This window comes from Pholcus phalangioides, unplaced genomic scaffold, assembly GCF_987345545.1.
Source record: "Pholcus phalangioides strain wild (caught in Gottingen) unplaced genomic scaffold, Ppha-v1.0 ptg000003l_1, whole genome shotgun sequence".
NCBI classification, from domain to species: Eukaryota; Metazoa; Arthropoda; class Arachnida; order Araneae; family Pholcidae; genus Pholcus; species Pholcus phalangioides.
Window position 1 is genome coordinate 26,123,002 of NW_028301596.1, and position 12,992 is coordinate 26,135,993.

The window sequence follows — 12,992 nt, forward strand, 5'->3', positions numbered from 1 at the left end:
TCCCTAAACATTCCCTACTTCATTAAAAAAATCCCCGCTTATGAAAACAATCCCTAAGAAATTTCTTGTGGGACATCAAGCCTCTTTTTTTTCCCTTTCGAAATGACGTCACACGTCGTAAATGGGTAAATTCTCTTTTTAAGGAAGTTTTACAAACCCTCTGATGGTAACAAGAAAGTTGTTTGTCTTATTCTGCAGGGAAATGGCTTAGCATCCAATAGTCCTGGATAATAATTGAAGATTATAGTGATGCGCATATGGTCAAAATTTCTTTTGTTGAAGTTACTTGCGTACGATATAACAAAGCATGAATAATGATAAGCAAAAACATATTTAATCAATTTTAAAGATACTTATTCCGATGAATTTCCTTTCATCAAACGTTCCAGAAGATTGCCGATTTTTCCTTTTTGTACAAGTTGTGTTACGGACATAAACATCGGTCATGGAAAGACTGCCATCATCACTCGTGAAAGGAAAAAAAAAAACCATCAAGCAAGCGTTACAAAAAGTCAGTGTTCTTCAAAAATTGACGGTGTTTTCCTTCATCTTCCGATGATTTTGGGGTCATTCGCGCAGAATGTTTGTTCACAGCGTTTCTGATTGAACACAATATTTATTTTTATATTATTGAAGTTTTGGCCTCCAATTTTACTTGTTTTTTGCGTAGGAATTTTATTCCCAAGGGTTTAACTTCCATGTGTGTAAAATCCCTATTTTAATTTGACTTCAGTTTTTGAGTAGGGATTTTATTCCCTATGCTTTAACTTTTATGTTTGGAAAATCCCTATTTTATTTGGAAAAATCCCTATTGTATTTATTAGGGAGTGGTTTTAGCATAAAATACGGGTTTGCGCGAAAATCTCCCGAATTTTCATTTTCAAAAGTTGGCAGCTATGCTGTACTACCAAATATCCTCAAATGTTTTACTGACGGCTTTCGGCCACAATATAGTTCAAAGTAAGTTTTTGTCTGTCCATAGTGACATACTCGGTTCCATGTGTATGTGAAGCACAATAGAGCTTCCGCCCAAAAAGTATTACTCAAATCTGCATCTTTCAGCATGGTTTTAATGACATCCAAAGCTGTATAATTAAAATGTTCATTAACCCTGTTTTGGTCGGGCGTGTAGGTGTTCGTGCATTCATCTTTAATACCTTGAGTGTCTAGAAATTCACAAAATTCATTGTGTGTAAATTCCATTCCGTTGTCAGTTCGGATATTTGTGATTTTTGAATTCAAAAATCTCTGCCCTAGTTTGGAATTTTTTGAAACAGTGTCTAGCACACACATCAGATTTTTTTCTCATAAGGTACACTACAACCTTTCGGGAAAAGTCATCTGTGATAGTCAGAAAATATCGGGCTTTTCCTTTAAAAATTGTAGGAAGAGGCCCGCAAACATCTATATGCAAAAGTTCCAAGGGTTTGGATGATCTAACTTTTGATATGGGCTTGAAGGATTTTCTTCTCGATTTTGCCAGTCTACAATCTTCGCAATTTAAATTCTCACATTTTAGAGCAGGGATGCCCAGGATGCTTCCAGACTGACTTGTCTGCGTAAGGTACTTCGAATTAATATGACAATATTTTTTATGCCACTCCTTTAAGTTACCTTAAACTGATAAACTTAGTGCTTTGATTCGTCTAGGATATGTAGTCTTACAGCAATATAGGTAATTTTCTTTGTTTGCTACGAACAATTTCTTCCCAGTTCGTGATGTGACTTCAATCTTATCGTCCTTGCCAACGAAAGTAGCTCCTCCTTTATCAAAGCGAGGTCCCAACATTAAATTTTTTCTCACCTTTGGAGGATAGATTACGTCTTTCAATTCAATGTCCTGCTTTTTAGAAGATTTTTTTTTTTTTCTTAGAAGATTTAGGACCTCCACGTCTTCCACTTGAATATCGTTGAGCGTTTTATTACCCCATGCAACACCCGTATATCGAATATCATTATCTCCATTAAAAACCGACGCGAAAAAGTCATTGAAAGCACTACACATGCCTACATTGCTCTCTACTTTTGAGCCTCCTATCGAGAGGGGGCCAACTGTCCCCTTACATCCATTATTGACGTATCGAAAAAATGATTTTGGGTCAGAGCCAATGTTATCTGCCAACCTAGATTCAACTTGCTTTTTACTATCCCTTATCGCTATTTTATCGCTATTTACAACCATATTTTTATGGGCATCTTTTTATCAGCCACCTCGTTGGGCATTTTGCCTGTTGTGGCGTTGTATTTGTATTTGTATTTGTATTTTTACCGTTGGTCATAAAACACATATTTATATTTCCTATACCCTCAACCGGACAAGTTACATCTCCAATTGCAACTGACATGTTAGGCCCCTTTCACGCGGACGCGGGTCCGCATACCCTTTCAAACGAGCGCTGAAGATGCGGCCGAATCGCCCGCATCTTTAGTTCGAAATTCGTGCATATAAACTGTTTTTTCGCAATTTTTATAATTATTTTTCTCCTTCACCCCTGATTCAGTGCCCATAGGCATTCTTTGGTGGTTTAATCTAGAGCCACATAGAATATGGGAATAAAGATGTCTTCATTCCGATCCTCACAAGTAGTCGATGGGAGAAAATGTCTTCAAATATTTTCAAAATATTTTGGAAAAGAAAAAAAAATCCGTCTTTTCGGAAAAAAATGGAAGAAAAATTCCAAAAACATCCAATGTTCGAAAAATCAAATCCAAAAACATCTAAAACTTTCGATGTTCCAAAAAAAAGAAAAATAAATTCAGGAGATATCAAAGAATTCGCAAGTAGTAAAAAAGGGAAGGGGTAGAGACTTTCAAAATGCCTGTGCTTAGAAATATTCACATCACAATTCTGTCTTAGGCCAGGATTACACTATAAAAGTTCCTTCATAAAACTTGAAAAATGCAACCAATAGGCGGATCAGTTCTCTCGAATGTAACAGATGTGTTTATTGGTTACATTTTTCAAGTTTTATAAAATAACTTTCATAAACCTTTTAGAGTGAAATCCCATCCTTAGATTAGTCTCACTTCTGAAATATAAAATTTCATTTTTTCAGTTTATAGACTGAATATCGAGTAAAATAAACTTGTAGGTATCGGGGGAACCACCAAAAATATTCAAGTGCTAGGGTCTTCAAACGTCTTAATCCGGCCCTGAGTGAACACCATACGTGGATAACGTTGTTTAATAAAGTTTTAATTAATAAAGTGTTAATTTTTTTTAAAGTTTAAAAAAATTAACAGTTAAAAAATTAAAAAAAATAACAAATATTTAAAATATTTCAGATATTTATATTTTTAAATAATTTTAAAAATTTAAAAAGAAAAAAATTAAAATTTTTAAATTAAATTTAAAAGTTATTAAAGTATGTACTCAATTAAATATTCGTAATGAACAGAACGGCTTATAATTTTGGTCCCGTCAGTGGCCGTTGTTGACAAGTTTTATTGTATAAAATTGTGAAATATGGACAAAAGGCAGTTGAAGTTGCTATATCTCCATCTCAGAAGGGAACGGAGGGATAGACGTATGTAGGTACATTATATTAATGAGCAGGGACCATCATATGGTGTTTTTAAGGGTATTTATGGCAAATAATTAAAAAAATTCCGTGAAAAATCACCTTCAAAAAGTGGCCAAAGATGCGGACGAATTCGCTCCGCATCCGCATCGTCTGAATAGCTCCGAATAAACCTATTGTCAAAACTTCTATGTGCGGATGCGGAGCCCGCACTTAGGTTTTGACACATGCGGACGACGTCCGGACCTGCATGAACATTTCCTAGGTGCGGAGATTTTTCGGCTCGTCTGAAAGGTGCAGTATATTCCAATTGTTAAAACTTCTTCCGGACCCGCATCCGCTCCGTGTGAAAGGGCCCTTAGTGTTGCTAACTGGCTTGTAAGTGGTGAAAAGTTCTTTGCTTTTGCAAAAATGGGCGGATGCCGCTGTATCAAACACCCAATTGTCGTTAGTATTTTTAACACTATTTTCGTGCACCTGGACTTCAGTGAAGAAACTGGTATCTGGTTTTGTTGAAGCTTTAATTCTGCAATTAGCGGCCAGGTGTCCCTTTGTATGACACTTAAAGCAAATTATTTCCTTATACGAATTCTTAGCTTTAGGCTTATTTTTAGCACATTTAATAATTGGAAATTTATCAGAGTCATTCTTTTCTATCTTGACTGTCAAAGCAACGTTATTAGCGTCATTGAAGCTTTGCTTAAGACGACTTTCTTCTGCCAAAAGTTATTTTAGGACATTATCAAATTTGAAGGACTTGTCATCCCATCGATATATAAATTGTACTATACCTTTATAATCTTCCGGCAGGTAACGTATCATCTGGAATGCCTGATACAGGTCTTCTAAAGTGTGACCAGCATCTTGGAGACGAGATACGATCTTCTTTAGTCTTGCCACGAACAGACCAATTTCCTCTCCCTCCTGATATCGGCAATCGAAGAACTGATCCAGCAAACTAATGATGCGAGCTCGGGTGTCGGGTCGGAAATGCTCCTCCAGCTTCTTCCAGGCCATAGCGCCATCGGCAGTGTCAGAGATGAGAGCTCTGTATTCCATCTCAATGGTGAGGTCTTTATTCCCTCTCAATGGTGAGGTAGATTGTCGAATAGGCCCAATCTTTTCACAGATTATAGTTTCTAAGTTCCTTGCTGGTTACAGTGGCAGCATCCGGCTCTGGTTCTTCACCAGTGATGAATTTCCAGGCACTTTTTTCTATCAGGAGGACTTTAACGTTGTCCCTCCATGTGGAGTAATTATCTCCACACATCTTTTCTATGGATTCCATATTACGGCCCTCCCGTCAATGTAATCCTCAGAAAATTTCAACTATTTAGATAAAATATTTAAAAGACAATGACTACTAAATGGCACATAACCAATCTTGTTGAGTCATCAAATTTAAGATAGAAAAATTACAGTCGAGTCGGGCCAAGTTAAAAATAAACTATTGGCGTCAAAGCCGGTTTTATTCAAGGCAAGTGAAAAGATAAGATACAAATACACATCATTCAGTCTATATATATATATATACCGTATATACTCGTGTATAAGCCGAGTTTTTGCGTGAAAAAATTCATTCCTCAAGTGGGGGGGGGGGGTCGGCTTATACTCGGGTTAGTTTTTGATGAGAAAATATCGACCCCCGCAATCGGTAGTCATTTTCGTAGCAGTGTTCGAGAATCCGGCATTATTGGTGTGGGATATGTTCAAAGCCTACAGAACAGATAATGTAGCCGATTCAAAGAAATCGAAAACATCATTGGCTTTGATATCAGGTGGGCTAACGTCGATTGTACAGCCTTTAGATGTGAGCATCAAAAAGCCTCTCAAAGACTAGTTGAAAAATTTGTGGATCGAATGGATGAGTTCCGATGATAAGGAAACTACAAAATGTGATGCCTTGAAGAAACCTGACACTGGCCAATTGTGCCAATAGGTACATGAGGCGTGGAATTCTGTTTGTGCCGATCCTTCAAAAAGTGTTGCGTCAGCAATGCGATGGACGGAACTGAAGATGATATTCTCTTTCAAAGTGCAATGGCAATGACCGCTCAGATTAGGATAAAAACGAAGATGCCGCACCCCCTTATGATGATCTGATGGATTACGACGAGCTTGGAGACTAAAAGAAATGGATTAAAAAGTTTGAATCATTTTCTATTATAAATCTCCGCAAACTATTCATTTTGCATGAAAATATAGGAATGTTTTCTCTAAAATGCACAGATTTTTTTGGGGTCGGCTTATACACAGGTTTTCAATTTATTGTGGTTTTGGTGGCCCTGAAGTAGGGGGGGTCGGCTTATACACGAGTATATACGGTATATATACAGTCAGTACTCCACCCATCTGGCGCTAAGAACAAAACAACCAATGAAAACAGGTTTACTCGGCGCCGTATTCAAAAGTAAAGATAACATCAGTATCAGAGAAGAAAAAAAAAAGGAAGGGAAAAAAATCTTTATCGCTCGACTCGAGCTGATCAACATAGGATGCGTGATCATGGAAAAAGAAAAAATCAGCATTTCTGCCTAACAGTACAGAAGTTTCAAATTTTGGATTTTTATTACCCTGCATATTTTCTCCCTTCTTGTTATACGCGAGAAATTGTGGTACTTTCGCTGGTATCGGCCGGCATTCAAAGACAGCGTCTCTACGGCGTAAATTCGTCTTGTTCCTACAATATTGTGAATGCTCTTTTTTTTTTTTTTTTTAATCGTAAAGAATTGGAATGCCCTTTCCAATTGTGAAACCTTCCCGATATCGTGGAAAAAAACCAAATTTGTAAAAACTCTACCTTGAATATCCAGTTTTGTCATCTAGCTGCTATGCGGTCACATTGGTAGTCACCATTTCGCATCGCGAAAATTACGGATGTGTACGCAGAACCGGCTTTTGTAGGGGCACCAGAATCAAATTCTTCACAGATAGTATAAAATGAATTATTTTATTCTAGTATTTTAATTCTCTACAAAAATATTTTTAATTTTTGATCTGGGGGGGGGGGAAAGGAAGGAAGCCCCTTATAACCTCCCCCAAATTTTGCTTTTGGTCAAAATCTGTGTTTGGAACTTGCGATTGCGCAATGACAATCGGCTAAAAATGTGATTTTCCAAAGATTTCAAATTTTATTTGAAATTATAGTTGGCTTTGAAAAAAACTTTTGGTTACCACGGCGATCACACAGACCTACAATGCAAATATGCATACATTGAACTTCAAATGCATGCATTACCAGTTTGGGGAATAGATGCAGGGCCACAACTGGGAGGTGCAGGTGAGCCTAGTGTCCTGTGCTCTGGACTATAGGGGGCGCCAAATTCACCCTTTATAACTGCTTCTTCTACATAACATGGATGTGCTAAAATGTGTACTTGCCCCCGTTTGTGAAAGTATCTAGTTGCAGCGCTAGATTTTGATCAGAAGATATTGAAAATGCTAAGATATTTTTAACGAAATGTAAAATCAATCAGATGGGAATTTATACATTGATTAATAGTAAATATATAAATGTGTGCCTTCAACTGTTAATTAAAGTGGATCCTGCTTATAACGTTTTTCAAAAACAGTCATAAAAAATGTTATAAATACGAAAAACACTTTAAATGGGAAATCTCAATGAGAATTACTTTTTTTTTAGAGGACACCAACGAATAAGGCAAATGCACAAAAAATAGTAAAAGTCCTAATGCATTTCAACACCAATGGGTGCCGTCTTCAGAGGAAAAATTTAACCACTAGTCTCGCTGAATGAGTTTCCCACTTGGGTTGAATACCAAATCTTCATGCTCGGTTGCTCAGCGGAAGAGTTCTGTTCACTTCAAATGTTGTGGTCAGAATGAAGCTGTGAGCCTGCGCGAGATACTAATGCAGCGTCCTGATTGGACATTTGCGGAATAGTGCTATCCGATTGGTCCATTCAAATTTTCTTGTAATTCCCGCTTGAAATGAATTTAAGCCATGGTGTTGCGATCAGGGGTGTAGATTTATTATCGTTCACTAGTATATTTTTGAAGGCCTGAATATATGTGCCTTCGTAGAAATCTAGATCAACTGTGGACTTTGTGAAAAACTCTCGCTTCTTGAAATTTGAATTTATGGCCGCCTTGCCAACAGTTAGCGGCGATGGTCGATTTTTCACATTCCTGATTCTTAACACAGCGAGCGTGTTCATTTAATCTTGCTTTTATGGGTCTCCTTGTCTGTCCTATATAACCAAGAGAGCAATCACCACATGGAATGTAATAATTCGAATGGACCAATTAGATAGCACTATTCGGCAAATGTCAGGACGCTGCATTAGTATCTCACGCAGGCTCACAGCTTCATTCTGACCACGACGTTTGAAGTGAACAGACGTACTTCTTCCGCTGAGCAACCGAGCATGAAGATTTGGTATTCAACCCAAGTTAGAAACTCGGTCAGCAAGACTAGTGGTTAAATTTTTCCTCTGAAGACTTTTCCTCTGATTATTGGGCAAAGTGGATCAACTCTTCTATGAATTACTTATTGTTAGAACCACGATAATAAGTTCATACATTCTAAATGGGAGAAACCTTATAAGCGGGATGAACTGTATATTTGTTTTAGATTTATTACATGTGCGGAATTCCATACATTAAATTCTCAGTGCTAATGAACTTCTTTTTGCAAGTTTTTCCTATCAGTAGACAATGAAAATAAATGAACCGTTGGATAGAACATGTTTTTAGAAATTAATTTTATACTTGATTCACAGATATCTTGTTCTCTTACCCAGAACATGACCCACTGCTCAGTCTCAGCGAAGAAATATAAGCAGGTGATCAAAAACCTGGGTCATACTGGGAGAAAATTCATAGAGATACCAGTGAATTATGGGGGGGGGGGTGCATAATTTTTTTCAAGATAAATTTTTTTTGAGAGGGACCCACTTTCACTCAAAAAGAACCCAGATTTTTTAAATAACCTGGGTTCCGGGACCCAGGTAAATTAGAGTCCAGTGGCATCTCTGTGGGTTCAATTAAATTTTCTACCCTTTCTAGTGAGATTAGTAATAGTTACTGCAATATCTCAAAAATTTTGTATGAATCGCCTATAATAATACCCTACCAGCCCAATGAAGCAACAAATGTTCCTTATGATGTTGGGAACTGGAGAGCCTTGAATCTTTCTAATGTTTGTCTGAATAGGACAAATTTCAAAGACTTTCAAAGTATGACCTAGGAACTCAATCTGAGGAACGAGAAATAAACATTTAGCTGGGTTAAGTGTCAAACCAAAATAGTGCAGAACCTTTTGAATAGTTTTCTCAATTTGTAGAGCATTTGTGAGACACCCAAGCAAAAATGATCAATATAATTGACAATTTTCAAATCCAAAGAAGGGCTAAAAGTTGATCTGAAAGCGTAGAAAATGTTGTAGAATGGGAATAGCATTCAGGCCTTCTCTCTCAGGCATAGTTTTGTAATGGAACAAGCCAAAATAAGAACTGTGTTGTCATCTCATGATTCTTGGGTTTTAGAGGGATCTGCCAAAATGATGATGATAGATCAAGGGAACAAAAAGATTAAATCTCCATAGCATTTCTAATAAGTGATGAATGATTGGTATATTGATATCTTGGATATTTTAATTTTAAGTGAGAGTTCAATTTTCGGTAGTCTACTACCTATCTCCATTTCTATTGTTTCTGGTCTCCTGAAGGTTTCTTTTCTTTATAATGATCAATAAGAAGCTCATATGACTATCTGATTTTTCAATCAAATTTGCTTCTTTTAATCCATTTAATTGACATTTTAATTCATCTCAAGGCGTAAGTAGCATTATACAGACGAGTAGATGACATTAGTGATGAATCTACTTGTAAAATATGAGTTATTTTATCTGTTCAACCAGTGGTGTATAACCATTTACATCACCAAATTAAAAAAGTAGTATCAATAGTTTCAAACGAGTTCGAAGGTCTAAATGACTCTGCTCAAAATCATTTTCAGACAATTCCTGCTTGCGTTAGTGTTTAATTTCCTCCATGTCCTTGATTTCCACCTCATTGAAGATTGTTCCTATATGTTTAGAGCCATTTAATGGGAACTGTTCTATCTTTGGAGCACACAGCTTTTTCTGTAGCATCTTCTATAGCATACTTTTATAGCATCATTCTGTAATGTAGATGTCAACATTATATCATCCCCTTCATTATAGCCAACATGTTTTCAAATATACTACCCTATTTGTGGGGCAAGAGTGTGATTTTCGTTGTTAATAAAGGCATACTATGTGTTTACAAGTTGGGGAATTGGCATTTCATATTTCAATTTTTGTATTACCAGCTTCTAATATGTCATTAGTGAGGTTGAGAGTGAATTTGTGGGCTTTCAAAAGGCCATAGCCAATATTACTTGATACTCTGTTGACAAATCATTTCTGACTATAAAAAATGGATGACTAATGTATTTATTTCCCAAAGTGAGGAAAATTTTGAATGATCCCAAAATATCTAGTATATCTCCTGAAATGGAATTTAACACTGACGTCAGTGTTAGCTTTTTTTTTTATCCATGTGTCATTTCTCATTTTCTGAAAAACTGAATACTGAAGTAATATAGAATCTGTGTGTTTATCGCTTTAACGTGTGTAATTTGCGTATCTTGTTGAGGCTCAGTAGAAGTTGTAGTGGTATTCATGTTGGGGGGGAATGGACTGTAGCCACAGAAGCAGGGTTGTTGATTTTTTTAAATCTATTTTTTCGATTTAAATCACAATTTTATTTTAATGATTTTTTAGCAAAATATATATTTAAATGTTTATATTACTAACACAGTAGTTATTAATCTATATTTTCTTAGAATATACAATTTAGAAAATTTTAATTTATAAAAAAATGACTATTTAATGTCAATCATTCATTAATTTAATGTACCTCATGTTAATGAGGTACATTAAATTAATGACGTTATTTTCAGGGGAGTGAACACGCCTCAGTGTAATGATTGCACAGTGTAATGATTTCTTTGTCATTGATACCAACTGCTTTGTGATCTGTTCCAACTGTAAAGTGTTTGCATTTAAGTTGCTCATTGTGATTTTTCATGCTCTTTAAAGACTGTGTAGAACTTTCCTTTCCTTCTTCACCCATACTTACATATCTCTTAGAACCAAGTCACTACTCTTTGAGCACCAAAAAGGTAAACAGAACTTGTTGTTTCTGAATTATTTGGCTGTAAATTCAAACCATATTTCACTTTAGAATATTTTTTAACAAAAAAAAAATAGTCATGAAATCCATTGTTATACATTTAACACATTAATACATTAAATTTATCCATCTTTAATACATTAAATTAACATTTTAGACCTTGTAGGGCATTAAAATGAAGCCTTGGAATTTTCTGGTGGGGAGTACATGACTTTATGATGCCTCACATTTTATTTTTATATTTTTATCATATATTTTTTATTACAGTTTCAATAATTATTACTGTTTTTGAAAAAAAACTTTGAGGAAAAAGTTTAAGATTCACATTTTACTATTACAAAGTTTACTGTTTTATTTATTTCCAGCAACTGTGTCCTTTTCCTGCATTAGCTATACATGAAGCAATCAAAGGTTACAAAAATGTTGAAAGTATGTAGTAATTTTTGGTTAATTTAATGTGCATTCAATTCATTTCCATATCCAGAATTTGTAATATGATTCTATGATTTTTTGTATCTTCTGCCAGAAAATACTGGTTTTTTTCTTGCATGCTCGTGAGGTTTTTTTTTTTGTTATCATATTGGGTGCTGGGTGTAAAATAAAGTTTTGTTTATTAAACTAAGATTCATTAACTCAATAAACAAAAAACAGTACACATTTTTTTTACTCATTTAACCTTTCAAGCAGCATCGATGCCACCTTAACATAGCCTACTTATTGTCGTATCTTGCCTTCTTAAAAGCCACTTATTTGAGCATTGACAAGTCCATATATTTTGTTAAATTGATTTCTCAATGATACATTTTTCCAAAAAGATTTTAGAATCTGCTGAAAATCAGAATAAAACATACTTAATTAGAAAAGATACAGCATTTTTCAAAGGGTATTGAGTGATTTTTGCTTGCTGCTTAATGCTTTATATGACTAAAAGATACGGACAGGGCCAGACTTAACGGGGTGCGAAAGGTGTGGTCGCACCGGGCCGCAATTCTTTCAAAAGAGACTCTTTCTCAGCATTTGGAAATTTTTGATTAAAATTTCATTTTTTTCCCATTAAACTATTATTGATTGTGAAAGGATGCTTTCAGTTTAAAGCCTTGTAATATTTTTAGTGTTATTAGGTATGGCAATATGTATTTTGAGTCATAATTGTTTTTTTAATTGCATATTGAAATATTGCATTTGTGATATTATTGCATGTGACATTTTTTTGAATTAGCTTACAGTCAGTCTATTTTGCATAATATACTTTTTCCCTCTCCCTACGCATTTTGTCACCCTTGGTTTAATTTTTTTTTTTTTCCTCTCTGTACTCACCTTTGTATTTTTTTTCCTTTTCGTAGATGTTGTCTTAAAACTATGTATTTATTTAAGCAATGTAAATTTTTGACAAATTCTGGGGCTTCAGCCTAAACGAATAAATTATTATTGTTATTATTAGCTTATTTCAAAGAGGAAAAGAGTGTATGCTGGTGGGGTCACATTCTTTACCACTGAAAAAATCAGGCCTTTCTTTCTTCCATTAACGGCTATATAAAAAACCAAGAAAAAAAAACATGCTTAGGGCATCAAACGAAAAGGGACGTCAAAGCCTGTAGCATGGACATCTCTGGATGTTGACTGCCCCAGAGGCATATTTCGCAAATGCACCACGATTACACGATTTTTTTCCACATAGTCAATCACATTGCTTCAGCCTCTATGATAATTTTCGTAACTGTACGATATCTTCATTTTCGTATCTGATTGCGGAACAGTGGTGCAAACAAGGTAGACATTTCCACTGATGTTCCGCGAGGCATTTCAAATGTGCAACCACGCTATTTTCAATGTTATAAAAAGTATTTTATTTTTTAAATCAACAAATTTATACATTGAAAGCAAACTTAGATTAACAAAACAGTTAAATTTAGTCGTTCTTGGATAACGACTTCAAATTTCTGAAAATGTGATAGAGAATCTTCGCAAATTTTAGTAAAAAATTTCTCCAATTTATCAATGCATTTTTCGATAGCAAATCAACTAAAAATAAACAGATAAAAATTGTATGAAAAAATATATTGTGCATGTTAATAATCGTAAACAACTATAATGTATTTAAACATCTATTTGAATATCAGAACTTCAGAGAAGATTAAAGATATGTTAAAAGGAATTTACATTTTTAGAACATTATTATTGGTCTTGACACTTTTTCCACATATTTTTTGCTATAATATTTAATTGATTTATTATTATTATATATTTAAAAAAAAGTTTTAAGATTTGGCAAAATATAAATACATTATAAA

The 12,992-nt window shown here is 34.9% G+C and overlaps 1 protein-coding gene across 3 annotated transcripts in view; it reads left to right on the forward strand.

The window, feature by feature from the left end:
* The window catches only part of LOC149088343 (2-oxoadipate dehydrogenase complex component E1), an 846,788-nt gene that overhangs the window by 769,861 nt on the left and 63,935 nt on the right, over nucleotides 1-12,992 (forward strand). For all 3 annotated transcript variants that reach the window (XM_089247246.1, XM_089247241.1, XM_089247249.1), the window contains one exon: nucleotides 11,067-11,130. In XM_089247246.1, coding sequence (XP_089103372.1) covers nucleotides 11,067-11,130 — 64 coding nt within the window. The remainder of the gene's footprint in view (nucleotides 1-11,066; nucleotides 11,131-12,992) is intronic.